Source organism: Microtus oregoni, unplaced genomic scaffold, assembly GCF_018167655.1.
Source record: "Microtus oregoni isolate MIOR12 unplaced genomic scaffold, Mior012 000010F_ref0000083, whole genome shotgun sequence".
Taxonomy (NCBI): domain Eukaryota; kingdom Metazoa; phylum Chordata; class Mammalia; order Rodentia; family Cricetidae; genus Microtus; species Microtus oregoni.
The window spans coordinates 16,840,993-16,868,009 of record NW_024543069.1 but is presented as its reverse complement, the minus strand read 5'-3'; the positions used below and the strand labels follow the sequence as shown (position 1 = coordinate 16,868,009).

At 42.3% G+C, this 27,017-nt stretch overlaps 2 protein-coding genes across 3 annotated transcripts in view; one reads left to right on the top strand and one right to left on the bottom strand.

Moving 5' to 3' along the window:
• The window catches only part of Arhgef26 (Rho guanine nucleotide exchange factor 26), a 107,791-nt gene extending 93,625 nt beyond the window's left edge, over positions 1–14,166 (top strand). Inside the window, exons 11-14 of the mRNA XM_041659226.1 lie at positions 163–372; positions 9,712–9,779; positions 10,989–11,093; positions 12,185–14,166. Of these exons, the coding sequence (XP_041515160.1) occupies positions 163–372; positions 9,712–9,779; positions 10,989–11,093; positions 12,185–12,327 (526 nt within the window). The 3' untranslated portion in view covers positions 12,328–14,166. The remainder of the gene's footprint in view (positions 1–162; positions 373–9,711; positions 9,780–10,988; positions 11,094–12,184) is intronic.
• A 5,637-nt stretch (positions 14,167–19,803) lies between these two features.
• Dhx36 (DEAH-box helicase 36) overlaps positions 19,804–27,017 on the bottom strand; it is a 29,449-nt gene continuing 22,235 nt past the window's right edge. The window contains exons 20-26 of one of the 2 annotated variants that reach the window (XM_041659199.1): positions 25,339–25,422; positions 23,808–23,846; positions 22,761–22,860; positions 22,509–22,599; positions 21,679–21,799; positions 20,951–21,103; positions 19,804–20,480 (exon numbers count right to left, since the gene is read on the bottom strand). In XM_041659199.1, the coding sequence (XP_041515133.1) occupies positions 20,295–20,480; positions 20,951–21,103; positions 21,679–21,799; positions 22,509–22,599; positions 22,761–22,860; positions 23,808–23,846; positions 25,339–25,422 (774 nt within the window). In that variant the 3' untranslated portion in view covers positions 19,804–20,294. The remainder of the gene's footprint in view (positions 20,481–20,950; positions 21,104–21,678; positions 21,800–22,508; positions 22,600–22,760; positions 22,861–23,807; positions 23,847–25,338; positions 25,423–27,017) is intronic. The other variant, XM_041659200.1, reaches the window with a different exon arrangement.

The following is a 27,017-nucleotide window of genomic DNA, read 5'->3' as shown; positions in this document are numbered from 1 at the left end:
ATAGGTAAAATTCAGATCCCAGTTCATGTTATGAGACAGGTCATTCTCTCCTTCCTCTGGATGCCCAATTCTCAAAAAAAAAAAAAAATGTGACGTGAATGAAGTGTGACATTGTCACAGTCATTGCTGCTAATTGACATGTTCTCTCGCCCTGTCTTTTAGTGAAGAGAGTTACAACGTCACTGATTATTCCTTAAGGGATCAGCTGCTGGTGGAATCTTGTGACAATGAGGAGCTTAATTCTTCCCCAGGGAAGACTACCTCCACAATGCTTTACTCAAGACAGAGCTCGGCCACGCACCTCTTCACTCTGACGGTCCTCAGCAACCATGCCAATGAGAAGGTGGACATGCTGCTCGGGGCTGAGACCCAGTAAGTGCACACAGGGTGAAGGCTCAGAGTTCCCCGACCTCCCTCTTCTTCACTCACCTGCTCCTCCTCTACACAGACAGCGGCTGGTATTTATTTTTGTTGTTGTATACCTCCTGTGCGCTGAGCACAGCATCCAGGTGCTTTTAGCAGATATGATCTCCTGAGGATCTCTAGGGTGGGATGTTGCATTTTGAGCCCTGTACATCCTGATGGATGTGTCATTTTCATTAAAAATGCATTTTATTTAAATACTGACACTTGGATAAACAAAAACATTAGGATAAAGTTCTTTTTCTTATTCATTCCAGAAGTTCATTTGGAATATTCTGGAACTTTCCGTCAACCTCCGTTTGTCTTTCTGCAACCCTAGAGAAGCTGCTTCTAGTACTAAAAGCTAAGACATGGCTGCTTAACATTTTACATGAGCATCCTGTAGCTGCTGCACTTTGGAGCCTTGAAAAATGGCTCACCCTCTTTGGGCAGAATAATTAAATTCTAGAGACTCCAAGAAAATGCTGCTTTCTTTTGGGACTGAATTTGAAGTGAATATTGAATCAGTCAGATAGAGCACTAGGGCTCACGGAGTTATACCTGGCCTAGGAAAACATTTCCTGATTCTGCTTTCCAGCCAGTCTCTGAAAGCAGATCATGCATTCTGTGTGCACCCGTAGATTCACCCACACTTAGTGTGCAGTCCACTCCCACATGAACAGTCATAGACCAAGTATTATGTTGGATCAGGGAACAGAGCAAGGGAGAAAAAGGGATTCCCTAAGTCTGGGTCCTCTCTGGTCCTTGCTTGTTTCCTTCCATCACCTGATCATCTGTCAGCATCCCCACGTAGAGAGGTTAAAATGAATCAACCGGTAATAGTGAATAACAGCCCCAACTCTAGTTAAGTCTTTATGTTAAAGTGTTTTCTTGCCGGAGAAGTCTTGCTCTATGGGCTCGCAATTCTTCCCCGGGGGCTGTAGAAAATCCCGCAAGAGTTCCTAGCATTGCCTTCCATGTCTGCTGCTTTCGAAAGGAGGGCATCCTTGGGGCTGTGCTTCTGGAATCGAACACGGGACATACCCAGGGCTAGGAGTAAGGAAAGGCATCGTTCAACCCTAGAAGGCCTTGGGTAGCAGAGGCAGAACTCAGTGTCTTTTGTGTGAGGGAACCTCTTTACAAAATGGAATTAATATGCTGGATTTTGTGTAACTTTAAGAAAAGCTTAAACTCTTTGGGGGTTAATACTTGCTCAGATGTCCCAGAAAATTCATGGAAGGGCCCCCTCTGTACTTAGAGATGCAGAGAGTGCTGCTTTTGCTTGTGTCCTCTTCTGTTCAGTTTGCTGTTCATTCAGGCTTCGCCAATGCACTGCAGAGCTCTTCCTGACCGGCTCATCCATAATTTATGAAATCTCCATCACTTGTTACTTAAGTATTCCAAGGCAACGTCCTGCTCTTTTCATACCAAGACCGTAGAATCTGTTCTGCTCTCTTGCCTTTGATTTGCCTTGGATTGAACAGTTACCCATTTTCTGAATCAGACATGTTCTCAGAATATTTAGTTATGTCACAAACTCATGAGTATGACTCATATTGGTCATTCTCTCTTTACTAGCGAGAGAACATTCCAGAAAGGACGGGGGGGGGGGGCGCAGAAGTCTCTCTTCTGGAACAGAAGGAGTGACTATCGTTCTTCTCTTCCCTTCTCTGCCCTCAAATACAGCTGAGAAATAAATGAATAGACCGGGTTTGGAGAGATTGTTCAGTGGTCAGAGCACTTGCTATTCTTTCAGAGTTCCTGGGTTCACTTTCCAGCACCCCCCTGGTGTCTTACAACTATCTGTGAGCCCAGTTCCAAGGGCTTTGGAGTACACTCTTTGGGTCTCTGTGAGTACCAGACTTGTTTGCAGTATGCATACATATGTACAGGCAAAACATTTAAAGGCATAATGTAAACAAGAAATTCCGAAGATAAATAGACAGATGTAGTAGGAGCTGTGGGTTGCATTCTGCCACCCAGCTCCCACCACCGGCTAGCTTTACCCGAAATAACAACACACAAATTGTATTCTTTTAAACACTGCTTGGCCCATTAGCTTTAGCCCTTACTGGCTAATTCTGATATCCCGATCAACCCATTTCTAATAAACTGTGTAGCACTGGTCTTACCTGGAAAGATTCAGCATGTCTGACCTGGCGGCTTGCTTCATAGCGTGCGTCTGCCCGGGAGAGGGGAGCATGGCATCTCTGCTCCAGAGAGCAGAGCTGTCGAGTCTGAGCTCACTTCCTCTTCCTCCCAGCATTCTGTTCTGTTTACTCTTCCCACCTATGTTTTAACCTATGAGGCCAAGCAGTTTCTTTATTACTTAACCAATGACCTTACTCCATCAGACAGATGCTGGCAAGATACAAAATAGTCCTCGTAGAGGTAAAAAGTAAATGACTCCCAAGTGTGCTTTCCTTAAAACACATACACTCTCATGCACAATTAGTTTAAATGTCTAGCAAATTGCTGTGCGCTGGGAGTGGATATCTGTAGACTGGTCGTGAGTTACTGGCTTTTTTGTTTTCTTTTATTTCTTTATTTATTTGTTTTAAGCTTACACCTGGAAATACAAAAGCTGAGCATACTGATTGAGCACTATAAAATGTGCACATTATGGTCTGTGTGAATCAACTTAGATATCCCTATCTCACACACACTTACCAGGTTTTTATGATGTGGTCTATCTGGTTTTGAACACTCAGTTTTGTTCAGTGTAAAGAGTGTTCTTTGCACCTGAGATTTGTGCACTACTGGTTAGATCTGTGGGCTGACCAATGGTTCTCACCCAGAAGCAGTCAGTGACCAGTAAGTAGTTCAGCAGGGGCAGGCTGTGCCCCATTAGCCCCCTTTCCATCCATGATTGTTGACAGGTTGAGCCTTGTGCAAGCCCAGTGAAAGCAACCACAGCTGCCATGAGTACATGATTACAGTGGCTGTGTCATGTCTAGGACACAGCCATTTTGTCGCTTTTCTCCATCCCTACCAACTGGCTCTTACGTTCTTACCATCGCTTCTACCTCAGGATTTTCTGAGCTTTATGAATGTCCCATTTAGGGCTGTGCACTCAACTGTCCCTTACCCAAGCAACAAAACATCTCTGTATTCCTGAATGTTTCCTTGTAAAGAGAAGCTTCCCTGATAAAGGCTGAGGGTAGCATTTGTCTATGAGAATAAACATGTGTGTTTAGAAAGCAGTTTGACTCAAGTTTAGTTAAACAACAGTAGTATGTTGCCTCTTATGGCATATGTTTTCCCCAGTAACAGGTTTTTGATTGAACTCATAGTGTGAACCTTGATTTTCCTCTCATGGAACAGGCCCGCACCCGACCTTAGAGCATTGGTTGCCCCTATGATGGTTGTGCCGTTAGAGTAGCAGTGGGCACTTATTGCTGAGTGGTTGCTGTTATAGTTCATAGGGTTCAAGGTTGATGCCCTTTCTCCCCCAGCAGCTTATTCTCTAGCATCCTGGAAGCTAGCCATTAGGGACGCAGCTTTCTGCTCAGTTCTGACATTAATTCTCTATATTTTGCAATCAAGATAAATGGTATCTTCAGCAATAGCGTCTTGTCATCTAGTTCCGGTGGATAACCAGGAAGAATGGCAAGAACATGCATTATGTGGGGGACCCTTGGGACAACTCAAAAGAGGATTCTCCATGTGATACTGTGATACCTATTTCATAACCATGGCTTCTAGGAGCAGAATTCTCTAGCTAGGAACGGTATCTCCTTTCCAACTCTTACTTATTTGAACTTACACTTTTAATGGGCTTATAAAAATGTTAGTTCCCACGTTACTGTTTCACACACTATTCATGTCGGCTGCCCTCCCTCGTGCTCTCGTTTTCTCAATCGCCCACCCCTCCAGTGCTTAAGCCTGTTCTCCCACCCCTTAAGATGTGCTACTCCCCCCGGGCCCCTTCCTACTTTCCTGGCATCTATAAGCATTGCTGCTGGAGCAACTCCTCCCCCACAGTTCCTCCTGGTCTTCAACCTTTGTTCCTGAGAACACTACTGACCAGTTTGTAGAATGTACGCCTAGTGGTGTCCACAGTGTTGGGTCTGTTGGGCTATCACAAACCTTAAGTTTCTACCGCTAATCAGACAAGAGTTTGAAAAATATAAAGAGCTACTCCTCAAGAAAAGACAAGGGAAGAATGTTTTACTGTCAGATCTTTTCCCTCGAGACCTTTCAAGAAGACCGTGGGAGATGGAGAGTCCCCTTTGTCTGCCTTCACTACAATGAAGTCCAGGCAGCTGAGGCTCCCCAAGGCAGCAGACTGTAGATAGCAAGTGGTGTCCTCGGCTTCCTGCATTTGCAGTAGTGCTGTCCTTCAGGTCCAGTGTTTGGAGGAATGAGACATCTAGTGTGTGTTCAGTGAGGGGTTACGCTTTCTTCACCTCATCCCTGTAACTGTAGAACAGAATCGTCATAAACCACATTCAGGGATCCTTCTTTGCATGTCTCTCGCAGAGAAAGCGGGAGTCTAACTAGTGTGGCTGGTGCTGTCAGCCATCTAGACCACCCGGTACTGGGCCAGGGACAAAGAGGCATTGTTTGCAGGGAGCCTTGTCTCTTCCTGCTTCACTTGATGATTTAATTACAACAGGAAGTAAAGGGATGGAATAAGACTGTAAATGGTATCTCGGAGCCAATCTTCCTTCCTTTAGGAAAATCACAATATAGTGTAGACAGTCTATAATGGAAAAATATATTTCGGGTTACAGTATTTTTTTACCCCTTCTTGAATCTAGAGTCTAGGTCAAAATATGATCTTTTGCAAGAGAATAGTGTTTTTCAAACAACCTGTTTCTTTTCTTCTAAGCCAAATTAAAACCATGCTCATGAAAGACACCTCTCATAAACAAATAAGATATTTCAAGTAGAAATGGACAGAAATTTTTTGAGAGATTTTGTTCATTTTTATTTTATGGATATTGGTGTTTTGCCTGCGTGTTTGTCTGGGCGAGGGTGCCAATTTTTTGGGACTGAAATTACAGAGTTGTGTGCTTCCATGTGGGTGCTGGGGATTGAACTCCGGTCTTCTGGAAGAACAGCCAGTGCTCTTAACTACTGAGTCGTCTCTCCAGCTCCACAGAGAGAAGATAACAATGTTACACCCACTTATTGGGTGGGGGTCCAAACTATGACAGCCTTCATTTGATTCTCTGAACAGGTGAAGCGTACACTGAGCCCTCACGTTTCAGATGGAGCATGCTAACCGCGTCACAGTCAGTCTGACTTTTGGGGTGTGTGTGTGTGTGTGTCTGCATGTGACAGAATTATAAATTTGAATTACTCTTATTTTCTAAATGATTGCTTCTATTTTTAAAATGTTGGAAAAATAAGACTGCCCTTTCATACTTGTTGGTTTGTTTGTTTATTTATTTTTGAGACATGGTTTTTCTGTGTTGCTTTGGAGCCTGTCCTGGAACTAGCTCTTGTAGACCAGGCTGGCCTCAAACTCACAGAGATCCACCTGCCTCTGCCTCTGGAGTTCTGGGATTAAAGGCGTGAGCCACCATGCCCGGCTTTGTTTATTTTTGAGACAAGGTTCCCTATGCAGCCCAGGCTAGCCTGGAATTTGTGATGCTGTCTCCTCAGCCTGAGTACTGGGATGGCCAGCAATGTGAGGATGCAGTGTGCTGTTATTTTAGAGCCCCCCTTTCTAATGCGTATCCAGCCTTTAGTAGATACAGTAAGAAACTGGACTTCTGTGTCTGGGACTCTGTTGCAATCGTGTTTAAACCTGCTTTGCCTATTACTGGGTTAAGGGATAGGACAAGGTGCTCAGCTGCTGACTCCCCACGAGGAAAGCGCAATGGCATCTTAGAGTGCCAGGCACACAGGGGATGGAAGGACTGGGCAGTCTCTTCGCCCTTTCGTGTTCTTTCTCCTCTGGTCAGATGTGGTTTAAGGAGAGTCTCTCCCCAGCATATTGCACGCTATTTGACGTTTGAATAGGATGCATTCTGTTCTGTCTGCTCCATTGTATTAAGGACCCTGAACAGCCGAGAACCCTACTTTGTCCACTCTGTACTCCCAGCCGTGTGCAGAGCCTGTGCGTGCAGTGAAGCTCAGTTGGAGAAGGGTTAGTTGTGCCCTGGAATTTGATACCCCGCAGGTATGAGTTTGCATTACCCCAGCGTTTCCCACTCAGTTACTCTGAGCAAAGGGAAACGTCTGAACTGCACAGGCGGTAGGCTGCGTATTCCTCTTGTTTCATATTGTCCTTGGAGAAAGGGTGAGCCATGGCTTTAATAATGGTCCTCCTGTCTTTAGGATTCTGTCTTACAGTGAGCGCTCTGCCCCTGCTTTATAGATAGGTCTTTCCATCTTCCTTGTGGGCCAGCCCCTTGGCAAGGAGCTTAGAAGCCCCAGGGGAAGTGGTGTGGTTTGACAGCTTCTAAGAGGGGGTGGGACTGGCTCAATTGAAACATTTTCAAGAAACAGCTCCATTCAGCAAAGGCAACAACAAGTGGCTTGTTCTGTCCTCTAGAGTCTCAGCAAGGGGCCACGCTGTCTACAGGATGCCATTAGTATCCAGACAGCATGGCACGGGGTGAATGATTTCATCTGGACCGTTCAGCGCTCAGTAGCAGGGGACAGCTGCTGGATCTTGAGATTGGCCTTGTCTGCAGAGTCCTATGGAAAATATTCAGTTCCGAAGTGCTCCAGGAAGGCAGCCGTTTGGGCGGGATAAGATGTGGGGTAAAGGCCTACCATGCCTTTGGTACGGCAAGGAGACACAGAGTTGTGGACATTGCTGTTAATAAACCACTCACCTTCTGGTAGACATTGTACTTGGGAAATCTAGTTGAGCCTGTGGCATCATAAGGATCTTTTCCCCCATCAAATGGCAGAATTCAAAGTGTTTATTTGGGAACTGGATTAAAGGAAGCTGTTTATTACTTAGTCCTCACAAAACCAAGGTAGAGCATTTTCCTTTGCGCTAGAAAGACACTTTTAGAAGCAGGATGGTATCATCGGCTTCTAATAGCTCTATGTATGACTGCCTGAAACCTCATCTCCTTCATTTTCTGTGTGTGAGTGTAGACCTACCTGTGCATACCAGTGTGTGCCGGCCAGAGGACTGTCCCCGGTGGAAATCCACCTTATCGGAGCTAGGGCTTCACTGCCACTGTGTACACCAGAGTGGGTGGCTTCAAACCTTTCTGAGGCTCTCCTCTCTCTGCCTCCCATGTTCCTGCAGGAGAGCTGGGACTGCAGGGACTCACACTACAGAGTCCAGCTTTTCCATGGGTTCTGGGGATCCAAACCCATGCGTGCCCAGAGCTATACCCTCAGACCCGTTTCCTCAGCCCCTTGATTCACTCTTTAAAGAAAATTATTTGAGCATACCCATTTCATCCGAAATGCCTAACCCGTTATTTTTACTTTTAAACATGTATCAATTTATTTATTTTTTTGAGTCAGTCTCAATATATTACTAAGAGAGGCCTTTAACTTGTGCAGTTTTCTATATATTTAAGAAAGAGACCCGATTCCTGCCCTGCCAGAGCTTATGATCTGGTCATAGGAGCAAACGGCTTGATAAATGATCAAGGTTCAGGGTGTGATTGGTAATTTGATTCTCTTGTCAGCAGATGTTTACTGAGCCCCGGTTATGGACTAAGCAGTGCTCTGGAGATAATCCAGTTAACCAGGCCTCCCCGCCCCCACACTGCCTGCTTTCAGGAGGGTACAGTGGGCCAGCAATATGCTGAGGCTGGGCAGAGGGCCCCGGCAGACAGACTACCAGATAGGGATAAGGGAAGTTACCTGGAAGAGGCGAGGTTAGATTTTCAATATCAAGACTATAGAAACAAAAGAAGCCCAAACAGAACTGCATGTAGAACCTCACTTCTTAATATGTAAAATGGAAGATTAATATGTGGGATGAAAATTGGAGTGGCATTCCTTTGGACAGAAGACACTGAATGGCCCTGGTCTGGTAACATATAGACATGGGTCTGCGTAAGCAGAGTTGAGTATACTTAAAATACTTGTTTTTTTTTTTTCTTTTAAATTTTGTGACACTTTTTTTTTTTAAGATTTATTTTTATTTCCACGCTTGTGTCTCTGTGTGGAGATGTACGCGTGAGTGTGGATGTTCGAAGATCGCCTGGAGCTGGAGTAACAGGCTGTCATAAGCCTCCTGCCTGCATGCTAGGAACTGAACTCGGGCCCTGCACAAGGGCGGGCACCTCTCTGTTCCGTCTCAGCAGCCCCAAGAGGCAGTGTTTTTAGAAGGCAGTGGTGAGCAGGCAAGGCTGCTGAGCACAGCGGGAAAGCCTGGGTAGTGGGCACTGTTGCCGGGTCTTCTGTGGGTGCTCTGAATATGGTGTGGCAGGGGAATTCTTGTTGGGGAGTGAAGCTAGGTTGTAGAGACATGTTTAGATGCGAGGTAATGGGAAAATTTTTCATTTTTTTCTTTAAGTATTTAGGGATAAAGACATCTGTCCAGAAGGCACATTGGCAGTGATTAGCTTAAACTACTTACCTCAAAAATGCTAGTCCCATCCCACAGGTGGTGTTTTGGAAGGATTATATGAAGTAATGGATGCTGAGTACATATATCTGACATATATGCATTTAGTGAGTGCCTAAGAGAATGAAAATCTGTGTAGAGTGATTTAATGAATTGCAGCGCCAATGCTGGTTTCTAAAGACACGGGGGTGACTGTAATGGAGCAGCGCTTACTTACCCGAGACTTGGGATGTGGTAGTCATGGTTAACTGTTTCGTACGGCTATACCTTAGCATGATATTAAAATAGTTCAGCTATTTTTCATTTTAATTATACTCATGAAAACATTTTAAAGCATTTGGGAATAGTTTCAACACGTCAGAATTTGTATTTCAGTAAAGCTCACACTGACCAAAGGTGCCTGTGTTAGAGATAACTGTAACTATGTCAGATTCCCTGTCCTGTTTACCAGAATGACCGTGGGGGGGGGGGAGGGGGGGAGGGGAAAGATCCTGCTTCACAGGCTCGCGTACAGGTGAAATTGATCTTTGAACTGTTAAACTTCAGACCAGGTGTGTGCTGAGTATCTGCGCTTTCATGTGCTGGCGGGAATGTCCAACTGCCGTATGAAAAGTTCCATTTAGCCGATAGCGAGCCAGATTTATGTTTGCTTGCCTTTTTAAAACCCACTCCTTCCCCTGTCTGAAGGGTCAGTCCCCTACCCTCCGGGATCCTTTTTGTTTTGGAAATTGATTTACACGGGCTAACTGGGATATACTACTTGGGTGTCTAAGGGACAAATCTGAATTGCACCTGCTCTCTGTGTTTAGGAGTGAGCGAGCCCGTTGGATCACAGCCCTGGGACACAGCAGTGGGAAGCAGCCACCAGATCGAACCAGTAAGTTTCCAGGAGAGGTAGCTGCTCTGGAATATGGAGGGGCTCTGCCCCCTGCTGGCTAGCATGGTTACTACACTACCTCCATCTCTACCTGCTTTGCAAGGTTCCTCCCAGGTGCATTTGTTAGATAAACATGAAAAAGCACTCCTTAGCCTTCATGAATCTGTTTCTCCATCCGTGAGTCAGAGGCATGGGGTTCACCATGGGTTATTATGAGGGCTACAGTAAATTACAGAGGGTGAAACCCTGCTTGAATTGTGCAGTGCTTACACTTAGCTGTTATTAATGGGTTTGAATACTCACAGAAGAATGTGGTGGTGTGTATTATTATTATTATTATTATTATTATTATTATTATTATTATTATTAAAAAGATTTTCTCTATAGCTCTGCCTGGCCTGCTTTCACACTAGCCCAGACTGGCTTTGAACTCAAGCTTTTGCCTCAGCTTCCCAAACGCTGGAATTGCAGGGTGTCTCGTTACAAGTTTTTGATCTAAAGAAAATTACATTTTTTTTAGTGTAAATGGCAATGTCAAGAAAATGTGCTCCATTGTTCTGGTGTCCTCTCATTCTTATTCTTTCATTGTGATGCTCTGCCTGAAGTTGGAGGACTGAAGAATGGGGGTTACAAAGGTGGTTTCTAGGGCCAATGATCACAGCGTTTAGAGTCAAAGCAAAAGTGTTTGGTGCGACATTAAATTTTATATTTAAAAAAAAAATGAAGCCATGCCAGTCAGTTCTGCTGAAGTTGTGTCTGCAAATCAGCATTTTGGGGCACTCCAAATCAGCATTTTGGGGCACTCCAAATCAGTCTGGCAACCTTTGGTTGGAGCCCTCATTTTTCTAAGCTTTTTCACAGCCTTTATGCCTAGTTGCTGGTAGGATGAGGACGCTGTGGAGAGAGACCTGGGTACTCTCTTGCCTCAGTTTCCCCAGTGTACGGTGGTGATTGGCAGTTCCCATGTATAAGACCATGAATGGCTCCTCAGCGCATTCATGCATCATAAGACCCCTCTTGAACCCCAATTTTAAAATTCTAAAGGTCATAAACAAGCATGAGGCTTCTTAAAGTCACTTCCCCATAGGAGCCTAGTTCTGTCGGCCAGTGCCAGCTCTGGAACCACAGAGCCGAGTGAGTGAATGCGTGTGGCTACTTTGTACGAGTTTTGTTCCTCAGCAAGGTCAGTGTGTTCCCTTTCCTCCCCAGCACTGACTCAGGTGGAAATCATCAGATCCTTTACTGCCAAACAGCCGGATGAGCTCTCCCTACAGGTGGCCGACGTGGTCCTCATTTATCAGCGTGTTGGTGATGGTGAGTAGGATTCTTCTCATAGGGACGGAGGAGACGGGCACTCACAGAGCCTCGGGGTGCACGGAATTTAATTTTGTCATCAGTACTTGTATTCCAGTTCCTGACTCCAGCTCCTCTGTCCAATCCTTAATCTCTGTTTCTGACAATCCTTGCCCCAAACCACAAGCTTTTCGGAGCCCTGATGAGTGCTTAAAAGTAATCCATTTGGGTCTGGAGAGATGGCTCAGAGGTTAAGAGCACCGATTGCTCTTCTGGAGGTCCTGAGTTCAATTCCCAGCAACCACATGGTGGCTCACAACTATCTGTAAGGAGATCTGGTGCCCTCTTCTGGCCCGCAGGCATGGAGGATGAACACTATGTACATAATAAATAATCTTTAAAAAAAAGTAATCCATTTGAAAACCCTTCCCTTGCCCCCTCTTGGGCATCTTCTGTTTTCTCTTTGTTTGCTTTTGAAACACGAGGCAGTCACTATGAAGTTTCCTTTTCTTCCCAGTCCTGCAGTCCCGTAGTTCTCAACTCAAAAGGCTTTTCTGCCCTGCTCCCTTACTTAAAACAGGGCAGGGAACCCTGACTGCTCTTCAGACTTGAGAGGGAGGGGGAGAGGAGTGGGGGGGAGGGGGAGAGGAGTGGGAGGAGGGGGAGAGGAGTGGTGGGACGGGGAGAGGAGTGGGGGAGGGGGAGAGGAGTGGGGGGAGGGGGAGAGGAGTGGGAGGCTGGGAGGAGGCGGAAATTTTTTTTTCTCAATAAAAAAAAAAAGAAATAAAGGGTGTCCTGCTCTCATACCCAAAGGGTTCCCTTTGGAACCCGTCAGTTCACACTCTGTTAGCCTCCTCCCGAGTGTTTTGCTCGTGTCCAGTCTTTGGTATATCACTCATTCTCTCTTGAAACCGTGTCCTGTTTCACCTCAACTGTTTTGACCTAAACGGGAATCTATTGCACTGAAGTTTCTCTTCTTGCCTATTATCCATGGTCACCCAACCCACAGAAGAAAGCCACCTCTGAATGAGGCATCTCTTCTTCAGAGTGAGCTGGCACAGTAAGATCCCTCCAGACCTGTCTTGCCTGATGCCACCTGGTTTTCCTTGCAGGCTGGTATGAAGGGGAACGACTTCGAGATGGAGAGAGGGGCTGGTTTCCGATGGAATGTGCAAAGGAGATAACGTGCCAAGCCACTATTGATAAGAATGTGGAGAGGATGGGGCGTTTGTTAGGACTGGAAACCAACGTGTAACCTCTCAGATGGCCAACAGAATAGGGGCTAGTTTTCCCCTTATCACCGCTTAACTAAAAGGACGGAAACACGTGCCTGTAAGCTTGCCAAGTTGTTCTGTACTCTCGGAAGAACAGCTGTGAGATGCAGTTGGTCCACAAAGCTGTTTTTTGCATGATGACACTCCTGAAAACCTCTCTGGGTCCACTGAAGAGTCGGCTTCAGGGATAGCAATAGTCCTTGGCTCCTGCCACTTGCGCTGTTATGTAAGATGCTGTATTTTGGCTTTTCTGTCCTTGTTTCACTTAGAGCATTGCTCTCCTCAAGTTTCTCCTTTGTACGGTCCCACAGCATCAGCCTGTTTGTCTGGAAGGACTGTTCATTTTGTAAATACTTTTGATGTCTTAGCCTAATGCTGTTAATTCCGAAAGGGACTGATAAGAGTTCAGCAGGCGAGCTGTCATGATCTGTAAGCTGTAAACCTCTTTCTACGAAAGGGAAATGGACACTTGAACTTTGCTATCATTTTCCTCATTAGAAGGAAAGTGAGGAGTCGCCCAGTGAGGATTTGTAAAAATCCACCTCATTCAATATTGGTCTTGGCTAACTTTAGCTTAATAAGCGTAAGCTACTAAAATGACCCGGGCTTTACGGTTCCCATATGCAAGGACATCGGAAGACAGGATATTAGGGGCCACCTGCTAAAGAGCTCACCTGAGGCTGCTTTTCCTTCAGCAGCACAAGGTTCCTGACTGTTCTACTTGTTTTCAAGTCCAGAGTGGCTGGAACACACATTAAGGAAGAGAAAGTTAAGTTTAGACGCTATCAAGATGCCAACAAGGTACTCACTTGTAATACTTTGACCTTAACAGGAATTTATTGCACTCAATACTTGACGGCTGGGTTTGGAGTCTCTCTTAGCTGTGAGTTCCTATAGGACATTATTTTTCCACTAGTACAAAGAGACGAGGTAGAATAGTAGTAGTTCATTGAAGAGTAATGAAGTTTTGAAAGATAGACAGAAAAAAATTATTTTCATTGGTAGCTATACCCCCTCTCTATTCTGTTCACTAAATAAAATCTATATATACATTATGGAGGGCTCGGATATTTGTCCTGTGGCCATGTTCCTGTCTAAACAGCAGCAAACCATAAGGCTCCAGAAGGCCTGTGTGTAGGTGTGCTTGGCTCATACCTGGCAACCCAAACCCAGCAGTAAGCTAGAAGAGAGGTCCCAGGGGCTTTCTCACCTTGGACTTGCTTTCCTTTTGCCTCTACATGTATTCCTTGCAAGACATTCCAGGCCCTGAGTTTTTTGAAATGTACATAAGTATGTGATTGGAGCAATAGCAGTGGCCCCCCAGCAAAAGATGTCCTAAGAGTATAAAACAGGAAATCTCTCTCATCAGTAATGTCACAAACTTTTTAGAAGAAATACTAACGAATTACAGTTTAATCTAATGGTATGTTTTACTTAGGACAGAAGGTGTTGCTTGCAACAAGAATCATTTTGTATTATTTTTGCTAATACTGATTTAGAGCTATAAAGTAACACTACGGATCCTGTGAATTAATTTATAAGTATTAAACAGTGTGGAAATATGCATATCCTTTAAGTCAAGCGGCTGAACCCTGTTATTAAAGTGTCCCAGTATAGCCGGTATTTAACAGTCACAGCGTTCCATCTCAACTGTGATTGTGTTTAACACAGCGCTTTTCTTTCAAACTTACTTTTTTTAATGCCTTCTTTGAAATGTACAGTGACTTCATGCCTCCAGTACAGAAATGTTACTATTGTTCCAATAAATTGAAACTGCTTGTACACTTTCAACGAAACTTGTGAATTGATAAAGATTTTATATATATAATTGCCGTTCTGTGCTGGAGTGATTTAATTTACTCGTGGGGTGAAGTGTATGGTTTGGGGGATGTGTGGTTAAATCAAAGCTGTACTGAGATGGTATCTACAGCTAGCCTTACAGAAGATTTCACCTTGTCTCTTGGGTATGCGCTGGCATCGGATAACCTAGGAAACAGGTGCTTTGGAGAATTGGTTCTACTGTCTTTGTGCTTATAAAATTTATCATCTAGTAAATCATGGTGGAAGAAAAAAAAAATCCAAATCCTTCTATGTTAGTTTCCCATTACTGCATAAGAGTGCCACAAAATGAATGACTTGAAGCAATACTCACTTGGCATCTGTGTAGAGTTTAGGTGACCTTGGTTTGGGTGATAAAGACATCAAAAGGATAATCCACGAAAGAAAACTGGGTAAACTGAGCAAACGTCTCTAAAAAATCTTCCGTGATGAAGCTTGCCAAGTTATCACTGAAAAAGGAAATGCCTCCTAATGATATTCTGCTATTCAGTGCCATGTTCAGTCATCATCATCGAAGCTTCTTCCTGCAACAGATGGGAATAAGAGACCCACACCCAGACATTACAGAGAGAGAGAGAGACCTTGGGACACTCAGCCCTAAATGGGATGTCTCCACCAAATCCTCCCTTTTCTCTCCCACAGTTCAGGGAACCCCAGGGAAGAGAAGGCAGCAAGTGTCTCAAGAGCCAGAGGGGATCGAGGATATAAGTAACACAAGCCCCTCTAAGTCAACACGAGTAAGGCTCTTAGGAACTAAGGACTGCAGCAGCCTGCACAGGGTCGGACAGCTCTGCACCAGGTCCTCTGCATATGTAAACTTCCAGTTGAGTGTTTTGGTGCAATTCCCGAGTGTGAACGAGTGGGTCTCTGATTCTTGTGCCTTCTCCTGTGCTCTCTCAATTGGTTTGTCTTGCCCAACTTTATTGTGATAGTTTTTACATTTCATTTTGTTATATTTTTCTAAGAAAAAAAAAAACCGAATGAATGCCTGGAAACATAGCCACTAGGGTAAAGGTTAAAAATGGAACTGTCACACCTGCTGGAACAGGGAAGCTCAGTTTTCTCCACTTTGTGTATATCAACCACACCAGGACAGGCTGTTCAGTAATTGACCAGTGTATAATGGGGTCCACAGGTTTTTGTATTTGTTGCAGTTTGATGGGTTTTTCATTTTGATTTTTTTTTGGGGGGGGGGTTATTCTGTTATCTTGATTTTGGGGATATTGTTATACTGGTGTTTTGTTTTGAGAAAGTATTTAAAGTTGGGTGTGAAAGGAGAGCAGATCTAGGTTTTGGGAGGGGAAGAATATGATTTTAATAATATAATGGGGGTTATTCATCTGAAATGTACAAGGAACTCCTACATTTTAACTCACAGATCAGAAACAATCTCAACTTTAAGCAATGGCACAAATCTGGATATCACCAGAACTCACATAGAACATCAGCTTGAGTCGGAGCTACAGACTAATCTTGTCAGACACTGAAACAGCCAAAGAGGACCAGCATGGTTGTGGAAAACTATAACCCCAATCTCAGCACTGGAGAAGCAGACGGAAGTGGATCTCTCCAAGTTCAAGGTAAGACTCTAATAACCCCTAACAAAGATGAGGAAACGAAAACAGGAACTCTTACTGCTGGTGGAAATGCAGTAACCTCCTGGGAAAGCCTTTTGGCAGTTTCTGACAGAATGAAACATCCCTACCACAATTACAGGCTTTGGGTTTTATCCAAGTGAGTTGAAAACATGTCCATTCATACAAAAAAGTGTATAACTGTTATAGCAGCTGTTTTCACAATTGCAAAGGCTCAGTGAGTAAGTGGATAAGCTAGACACCATCCATTTTTTATCTTAAAGTCAAAGGAAAATAATTGCCTTCCACGAACAACTGATTTTTTTTTTAAGTCTGACTGGAAGCTACGGCAAAGCATAAGCAAAGAAATATGGAAATATAGTTGACCCTTGAATACCGCTGTGCTGGATAGTTGTGTCAACTTGACACAAGCTAGGGTCACCTGAAAGAAGGGACCCTCAGTTGAGAAAATGCTGTGAGATCCAGCTGTAAGGCATTTTCTTAATTAGTGATTCATGGGGGAGAGGAGGGCCCAGTCCCATTGTGGGTGGTTCCACCCCTGGGCTGGTGGTCCTGTGTTCTAGAAGCAGGTTGAGCAAGTCAGTAAACAGCACCCCTCCATGGCCTCTGCTTCAGCTCTCGCCTCCTTGAGTTCCTGTTCTGACTTCCCTCAATGATAGACTACAATGTGGAATCACAAGCAAAATAAACCCTTTCCTCTGCAACTTGCTTCTGGTGTCTCACTGCAGCAGTAGTGACCCTAAGGAAGTAACCACCATGGTACAGCCTCTCCAGTTGAAGTGTGTAAGTTTTAATGTCCCCAGTCCTGGACCACTAGTGGTCCACGAGTTCTGGAAGCAAGCGCAACCAGAAGTGACTACAAGGTTGCTATAGTGTAGCATTTTCTATTAGCATGACCCTTCTAGTGTTAGATTTGATGCTTACATTCGCTATACTCTGAAATTTTAATCTAAGTTTTGGTAAATTTTTAACTTTTATAATCAATTGGTATGTATTTTGGTAACTATGCACATCTATTTTATACACTGAGATATCTTTTATAAATTTTTCAATAGTTCTAGGACATAAAATATGCTACCTTTTCAAATCAAATCTTCCTGATGCCCTGGCCCTCCAAGATGTGTCGGTGAATTCATCAAATTCTTCACACCCATGCTGTTCAAGAGTCAGCAATGCAGGAGGAATGCCTAGAACAAATCCAAAACTCTACTGCACTAAGGCTCTAGGAAATAACTCACCAATCTGTGTGCCCCTTGTTTTCAGAAATATGTCACTCAGTCTATCTGGAAACTAACTTCAAAATTCCTGAAATGAGTCAAATTTAGGATGGAGAAGGTCACAATGTAAAAGATGTCCCCTCCCTCAGCAGGACTGGCTGGGCTCCATTCACAGTGCACACGGCTGTGTAAAGCTTCCAAAGCGCTCGCTCTCACAGTGTTCTCAACACTCATTTTGTTCTCATGCCCGACCCTCATGGTTGGTGCCGCGTTCTTTGGGCACGTCGGACCATTTCCAAGGTCAAGAAACAAGCACTAACAGCATACCTATCTAAAGTGACTAATCTCCCTAGACAGGAATACTTTAGAACCCCTCCTTTGACAGAGGTGAAGAATGTAAACACTCTCTATATAAGACAACTAGGCAAAGAAGCAACTGAGCATGTGCAAAGATGCTCATTGCTAATCACTGAAGCAGAAATGAAATAGAACACTGTTAAAAATCAAACCAAAAACCAATGGAAAATATCAAGTACAAACAAGACACCACACAAGCAAAAGTGGTATAGTCACTTGAGGAAAGTTTGGTAGTCTCTGTGCCAGGTCACTCAGCCATCTGAGTCAGAAGACTGGAGTTCAGTGCCCAGCACCCACATGGCAGCTCACAATGCTGGCAATTTCAGCTCCAGAGGATGCAATGCCCTCTTTTGGCCTCCACAGATACCAGCACACATGGGATGCATACAAACTTATATAGGAACATATACACATGAATCAAAATAAAAATCTTTAAAAAATACACACTTAACCATCTGATGGAATGATCTTAATTCAGGATATTTACACAGAACGTGAAAACATAGAACCATATGACAACTTGCTACACATTTAGAGAAGCTTTATTTATTAACAGCAAAAATGCTGAACATACATGAAATGTCCATCGAGCCGTATATGGATACAATAACAAAGAGAATACTAAACAATAAAAATCACTAATATGTACAGTAAGTATATAGGTTATCTCAATGCTTTATGTCATGTAGACATTGTGAATCCATTTCTGGAAATCCTAGAAAAGGCAAAATTGATGAAATGCTGACCACTGGGCACCACAGGAGAAGGGAAATTTTGCCTGCAAAAGCAACAAAGACAATTTTAGGTTGATGAGAATGTTCTACATCAAGACTGCAGTGTGTTAGCTGCATGATTTTATACAGTAGAGACAACATACTGGAGCTATACTCTTAAATATATAATACCTTAAAGCTTTAAGAAGGTATGGGAACGAATGGTAACATGATTTACTTTGCTAGATATATCTTCAAATACTCTCCAGCCAAGATAGTTTAAAAAAAAAATCAGAAGAAAAATGCTGTTTAACAAATAATATTATTACAAATATATGGATATGCCATCATTTACTTAGCTTGGGTGCACGAATATTAGAAGAAGAATTTTACAGTAGATTTTGTTTTACAAATGCAACAAAATACAGTGTGCAATGAACTGACTTAAAATTATCCAAAGCCTTTTTCCCAGGTCAGTTAATTAGGAAGGTATCACATGCATGAACTCAATGCTCTTAAAACACTCTTCGTGTCTCCTCCTAAGTTTGCTTCAGTGGTGTTCCAGCTTATTCTCTGTTGTACACAGTGATGAAACACACACAGGCTTTTGTTTTTCATGACCTATTTTTTAAGACCACTCCAGAACAAGTCATTTTGAAGCTTGGAATGCACTTTCCAGTTAGCAACCCCAGTCTGTACACAGCAGTAGCAGAACCTTCAGAGTGATGAGCAACTCAATTCCCCCTCCCCCACCAGCTGCTGCAGAGATATCATGGTGCCGGGAGGGGAGGGAAATACCACACTTAATCCTTGTGAACTGCTTACCTGTAATCAGTTCTGAAGCATGCTTCCCTTGCTGTGGAGAAGAAATACTTGCTTGAAACACACCTTGACTTTAGGGCCAAAACTAGTATGTATTGTTACACCACTGTCACTCTCAGAGTTCAGGGGCAGACTTCATTTTGCTGAGACAATCCAAAAGAACAAATTCAGGATGCAGTACATTCAAATCTTCGCACAGTGCCAGGTGACATACACTCAAGACGTGGGAGGAGTAGCTGGACCAGTGCAGTCAGCAAATCCATAATCATACACCCTGGTCATCTCACGACTTATGAGGGAAGTTAAGACCACACTTGATTATCTCACAATGAGAAAACCAACATCATTAAGCTAGAGTTAGGGACTCAAACAAGAAACCAGGAAGTGAGTCAAAATAGTGAAAAACCAACAGTTCAACAGGCCTGAAAACAGCCATGTTTTGTCACACTCCTCCAAGAAGGTAAAGAAGCAAAAGAATGGTGTATTATAGGCTGGGGATGTGGCTCAGTTACACAGCACTTTTGCCAGCATGTGTGAAGCCTTTGGCTCAACCATCTCCAGGATCCTCGGTACAAAATGTAAATGGTAAAAAGATTATTTAATGTTAAAAATATTGCATGGACAAATAGTAACAAAGATTGTGTGAGGCTTATATGCATCAGACACTAGTCTGTGGTCCTTTACACATATTAGCATGTGTAATTCTCACAACCTTTACCCGTCCTTCAGACAAGGAAAAAAGCCTGAGCTGGGACAGAACCTCCACCACCACATCCACATGTGCTCAGGTGCTACAATGTACTACACAGCACAGTAAGGTGGCTAAGAACACTTGAAAAAGTTAACAAACAAAAATAACAACCAAGTGAGCTAAGTGATAGGTAGACTTCTAGAAAATGAACCAAGAAGTTAGCTGAGATTTACACATTGTACATTTTATTAAATACTGGGCTTTATTACATCAAACTTACTTGTAATAGAAGTTGATTTAAAAAAAGTGGCTGTATTCAAATTCTTAACTACATTCTGTTTCTTGGCCAAACATACTACTTTTACTGTCTCTAGGCAGTCACTATGGACAGAAAATTAATTTTACATAATGGCATAAAGGAATTTCTCAATGTTACAACACTTAATATACGGAAGACGAATTCTCCCAAGTGTGGACATATCTACAATAGAGTATATGATCAGAGAGCATACAGCTTTTCCCAGTGTCTTTACAGGAGCTAGATGACACTGTTTACTCATGCACATTAACTCTTTACTACCCACTGAAAGTTTCTATCTTACACGCAAAAGTGATTCATAACCCAAGGCTTGGAACTTTCCCAAAACCTAAAAAAAGAAAAAGAGAGAGAGAACCATGGACATCAGGTGAGTTTCAGGCCTTCACAGAAAGCTGTCAGCTGTAATAGCCCTCCTGTGACCGTGGTGTCAAGTTCCTTGGAATGGCCTTTTCCTGGGTTTTGATCAAGTCTAGAATAGCTGACAGTACTGCACAGTCTCTGGACTTAGTGTCGTCCCAGTCTACAGGGTGAGGGTGTTCAATCTTCTCTTGCAGAAGGGTATCCAGTTCCTTTCTTAGCCCCTAAGGTTGAAGGAGGCAGACATGTTCATCAGGGAAGATGGATTTTTAGATGTCAAAGACAAATGTGACTTTTGTGGTGACAAGAATTTCCATAAACTATTAGAAAGAAAGGCAAAATATCTGCCTTTCTTAGAGCAACCAACTAAAAGTATCGTTAAAAGATTCAAACATTCATCTCCAAAAGACTTTGGAAAAGTTTCTTACTATCAAAAATTATTTGGAAAACTGTAATCAGTCAACACTGGCTCTCTTGCCTTTTAGAAACATGTATTTATCTTGGAGGCATGATGTGTGCCGTGGACTGCATGTGGAGGTCAGAGAAAACTTCTACCATGTGTACTCCAAACATGCAAGTCACTGGGTCTTCAGGCTCGGCCGCAAGCTGCTTTACATGCTGAGCCATCTGGTGGTCCCCAAGAGCACACACTCATTTGCCTGCAAACTTACAGACAATCATTAATACTAGTTACCTTCACAAGGTGGGCAATTCTTTCTGGAGACTGAAACACAATCCATTCATCTACAGCAATGACTTCCTGACCATTGTCTTTCTGGATGGAAATATCTCCCCCAAAGAATAGCAGGCAGTATGGTGAAACTTCTGTACAGTCGTACAAGTAAATCTGTGAAGGGTGTTAACGTAAACAAGTGCATGAGGAAGTAGGAGCAGACTCCTAACCCCAGCAATTCAACATTCCAGACACTGATAGCTTCCTTCTAAAACAGGTATTAACCTGCTAAGGTGATTCTGAAGAAATAACATTTTAAATAAACCATTCTTCATTCCTTGAGATTTTACAGTTTTGTTTTAAAGTGTATGATTTCCCTTGAACATTTTCTGAATGCCAAAACTAATGAACACAAATAAAGCCTAGAGTACTTTATTTGTATATCAACATATAAAAAATAGAATCTCACTTTCTATTTTGACCACTACTAAGCTTATTAACTTATTACATAGCTAGATATATTGTCATGCCAACAAATCTTTACATAGTGCAAACTCCCGACAGCACTTCTTGAAAGCAGGCTCTCAAGAAAACCCACGTAAATCAAGTAATTCATGTACCTCATGAAAATACACAAAAAGTACATTACTCATAGAAATAAAGCTACACTGCATCTCTGAGAAAAAAATACCATTTTGAAAGCATAACACTACAACATTGACATTGAGATTACGCTACTGCGCACTTACACTGCTTGTCCTCATCTTCAGGTGATAGATAAGCCAGTTATAGTGAAAGTCTGTCTGCTCCACATTGACAGACTTAGGGTGAATGGAAACCAGACCATCAGACTTTGTGTGAACTTTTACCCTTTAAAACAGTTAGAATACAGTTCATAAGTATCTTAAGGCATTTTTCCCTTATTACTATAAAATATTGGTTTAAAAATAACAGGCAGCTTAGTAAAAAATCAAACAAAGGAAGGAATCTTAAAAAATATACCACACATGAGTTTAGTACATGTCTGCTATATATAATCTCAAAATCAAATTTTGAGGAAAATAGCATCTGATTAAGGACAGGTCAAAGCACATGAGCAAAATAGGATTCTTCTACATGCTAACAACAAATCCACTCACAGTTTTAATAACTGAACACAGTAGACAGGTGACAGAATCTAACTTCATGGTGTTAGTACACAGTGCACAATGAAGGATGAAGAAGGAACTAAGGCTATGTAGAAATTGATTCCACTTCTCCAAAAAGTGAATATATACATACACACACACACACAAAACAAAATCCATTCTAGCCAATTTCTCGTCAGGCATTGCTTCTCACACTGCTCGGTCAGCCTTTGATGTTTACAGAAGGTCCATGTTCTTAACCTGTTATATGAATGGGTGGTCAGACGAGTGACTAATCTGTGTGTGAGGACAGTTCCCTATGCGCAATAATTCCCACACATCTATGTTATCAGACATGCACAGAATCCAGCAACCAGGAATGAGAATACATTTCCACATCCAAAGATGAAGAAAGAGCTTGTAAATAGTTCATAACAATTTTCAATGCTTACATTTTTCTTTTTTTACCCAAATTTAGTCGGATTTTAGCAACTTTGGGATATAAACCGGCACAGATGACAGCTTTAATTATCTTCTCATTACCTATTGGGAGTAGGAAAGAGGGAGGGAAAAAGGGAAAATACTGAGACCATTAAAGGCAAGTGATTTTACACTGGTGTGTGTGTGTGTGTGTGTGGTGTGCATGTGCGTGTGCGTGTGCGTGTGCGTGTGTGTGTGTGTGTGCATCCTTTGCTTTGCTTTACCTGAATTTATATTAGCTTTAGGATCTTTGGGACTTCTACTGCTTACAAATCCAGCTCCAAGAAGATGCTCAGCAAACTGTCCCTTCATGTTGTGCAGCATCTAGAATGTAATGGTAACAAACGGCTAGAATTCTTCACACCGAGAGCCTACAAATCACACACACCTCAATTTAATTTTTAGCTTCTCCTATTTTACAAAAACACTGGTACAAAAATGTGATACATTTAAGACAACATTTAGTTGTTGGTGTTTTTGTTGTTTGGTTTTTCAAGACAGGCTTTCTCAGTAGCTACAGAGCCTGTCCTGGAACTAGCTCATGTAGATCAGGCTGGCCTCAAACTCACAGAGATCCGCTTGCCTCTGCCTCCCAAGTGCTGGGATTAAAGGCATGCGCCACCATCGCCAGGCAACAACATTTAGTTTTAATTACACGTGTGTGCTTTTCATGTGCATTCAGGTGCCTGTGGAAACCTCAAGGCTTCAGACCACCAACAGCTGGTGGTACAGGCGGTTAAGAGCTACCAGATGCATGTGCTGGGAAACTTGGATTCCTCTGCAGCAAGAGCTTTTAACTGCTGAGCTATCTATCTCTCCAGCTCAGCTCTTAACTGTGATCATTTAGTGAGGGAACTGGAAAATCAAGAAACAAGTTTCTGTAAATAAATTTTACTATAACACATCTATATTCTACTGTCTCTTCTTTCTGATTGCTTTTGTACTCTAATAACAGAGATAAATGTTTTTTAAAATACTAGCCTGCAAGACTAAATTTATTATTTGGTGGTGGTGGGGAATAAAAACTACATGACGTAAGGGGGGGAAAACATTAAGGTTTAAAGAATTAATCCATTTTGCAAGATGTGTAAGTTTTGGAATTGCCTTTTACTCTTTTAAAAAAAAAAGCAGAAACAATAACAAAAGAATCCAAACAATTACCAAGATTAACTACTGTTAGCCTACTGCACAGGAGACATTTTCTTAAGAGAAACCATGAGTCAAGCAGAATGATAGGGGGCTCAGTACAGCAAAAGAAAAATGTTGCCCACCTCAGTTATCTTCACAGTCATTAACACTGCAGACACTTCCTATGCAACCACACCAAAAGAGAAATAAGAAAGAAGTGTAGCTTAAGATGAGATCCACTGTGTGGCTCCTTACTTTTGTTTATTGAATTTTTCAAGCAGAATTTCATATAGCCCAGTTGGTCTCACACTATGACGCTGAGGCTAGGCCTGAATTCCTGATGCTCTCCTGTCTTCACCTCTTGAGTGTTAGGATTATAGGTATATTGTACCACTTTCACCTTGAAATGAGCTTTTAAATTAAAAAGCTTTTTTCCAACAATCATTATGATACAAATCTGTAATCCAAGTTACTTAGGAGGCTGAGAGAGAAGAACTGGGAGCCCCAGGCCAGCCTGGACTGCAAGCAAGACCATCCCCAAAACAAGCTTTTATAAAGAGAAACTAACTTTTAGTTAAAATGAAAGAAGTTCCACATAAATGAAATTCAATGGTCCAGATCAATCTGTTTTCAAAACCACAGAAATGTTTCCTAAGGAATTCCTCCAAGTTTAACAAAGATTATAATACATACAACTGGTTACAAAAAAGTCTTTTGACAAAAGGAATAAATTGGTTTACCTGTGTAATTCTTCTAAATGAGCCTGTCAGGTACATCCTCCTGGTCATTATAGCATTATGATTTTAGGGAAATGATCTTACAGTCCTCACTGTGTAGTTCCCTCACTACCTTTTTTTCCTTTTGTATCTAAACAGTTTCAGCATGCACTGACAATCATGGGACATGTAGGCTCCAGCGCTGAAACTTTCCCTGGTTCCGTCTGTCATGGCTGTTTTCAGGAACTCAGAGAAGAGCATGTCTTGAGTCCTCGCCCTTGTCATACACTTGACAAATCTCAACTGGACATGCTATTCTCAGATGACTTGAATTTAGCCATCTTTCCAAAATATAGTGCAGTTTGTTTTTCCATTTCAGGGAACGGTCAAGGAAAAGTGCCTGGGCAAGTTTCCACTACACACGATTCTTATGCAGTGATGCTCACTGCACTGATGGATCATTCTTATCCTTAACTTTCATTTATCACTTGAATTTTGTGGCTTTCAGCTGCATATCCTGAATGCCTAAAGCTTCCCTTTATGCCAATAATTTTCTTTCTTAGGAGTCTGTTTTGTAGCGTTCTTTGGTCTTCAATCCGGGTTCTTAGCAGACCCCAACCCCATGCCCCTTGAAAATTCACTCTTACTGCCTTATTTTCTTGCCTTTGTTTTACGGAATGTATAGTCTTTTCAGGAACCCTATCCTATGATAGAGTTATTAAGGTATTTCTCTGGAAATATCCTATGTCCTTTGTAATTTTTGGCTGTAGTATCTTTCTGAGTTGTTGTATCACTTTTCCCCCTACTGATGACTGGGACTTTTTACTAGAATGTCAATTTCTTGACAGACACCCATACTCTTTGTATGTAGTTAATTTTACTACAGATATAACTGGACAAAATGCCTGCACATATACTAATCTAGTATATATGATTAGTGCAAATCTTTCAGCGTCACCTGCAGCGTGTTTGAAGACAGAAAATATTCCCAGCAGTAGTCTTTTTCGTATCTGAAACCACGTCGCTTAGCTTCTTCCCAACCCTATTGGACAAAGAAATGACGAAACTCAGTTTCAATGTTCTACACTGTTGTAAGAGGGCCACTTGCTTGTTTCCCAGCTGCCCAGACTCCCGAAATAATCACACAGAAACTGTATTAGTTAAATCACTGCTTGGCCCATTAGCTCTAGCTTCTTATTGGCTAACTCTTACATCTTGATTTAACCTATCTCTATTAATCTGTGCATCACCACAAGGTCATGGCCTACTAGCAAAGTTTTAGCACATCTGTCTCCGGCAGTGGCTCCATGTCTTCTCTTTGACTCGGCCTCCTTCCTCCCAGCATTAATGGCAATCACAGCATACAGAGGGGAATCCCACACCACCACACCAACCACTACTTAGCAGTTTCCATCTTTATTTTACTAACAGTTTATTCACTGGTGTCCCATATTCTCTGCAAAGACGTCAAGACTTTTAAACTCAGAACAACAACAAAAAAAAACTAAGCTCCTTACGATTCTAGTACCTAACATTGCTACTGAAGTGCAAAATAGTGTAAGTTATACTAACATATTGTGTATTTTGCACAAAATCTTTCCATGGTGTATCAAGTATTCATCAAAAAAGAATATTAGTAAATAAATTTCAATGTTCTCATACATTTTCAATTTCAAAAACATAGTTTTCTTAAGTAGAATAATAAAAGGCAGGCTGGAGAGATGGTTCAGCAGTTAAGAGCACTGGTTGCTCTTCCAGAGATCCTGAGTTCAATTCTCAGCAACCACATTGTGAATCATAACCATTTATAATGGGATCTGATGCCCTTTTCTGACATGCAGACATATATGCAGATAGAGCACTCATACACATAAAATAAATAAATCTTGAAAGAAAGAGAGGAAGAATGGAGGAGGGAAGGAAGGAAGGAAGGAAGGAAGGAAGGGGAAAGAAGGGGGTGTCTGTAAGATGGCTTAATAGGTAAGTCTCTGCACCCAAGCTTGATAACCAGAGTTAGATCCCTTGATCCCCCTATATTGTAAAAGGAAATACCAAACTCTCAAAAATTGTTCTGACTGTGCCATATGCATGCTGTGACATGTGTACCAACATAACACTCCCCTAACAAAAATAAATAAAACTAAAAAGGGAAATAAATAAATAAATATAACAAGGAAACAGGGAAAGAGATATATTAAATGGGTCCTGGCTGAACCAGATCCTGCATATCCTTTATGAGGATCTAATTGAGTGAGCCCATCTGACTTTACCCCCATTTACCCTTCTCAAAGTCCTACATTGAGCACAAGTGCCATACCCAGTGCCCTGGCACCTCTTTGTGTGGCCCCCAACCTCCAGACTCTAGCCAAGACATACTTATCCACTGCCAACCCACAGGCCAAAAGAGGACAAAAATGAGGAGACTCAGAAATGAAGAGAGAAACATTACTACAGACACCAAGAAAGTAAAGATATTATAAAGAAATAGGTTAGAGACCTAACTCAACCAGATTAGAAAATGTAAAAGAAATGAAAAATTTCTATATACAAGTATCATTTTATGATCTGAGGTTGTATTTACACACACACAGACACACACACAATATACGCACAACATGATTTTGATATTCTATCAAA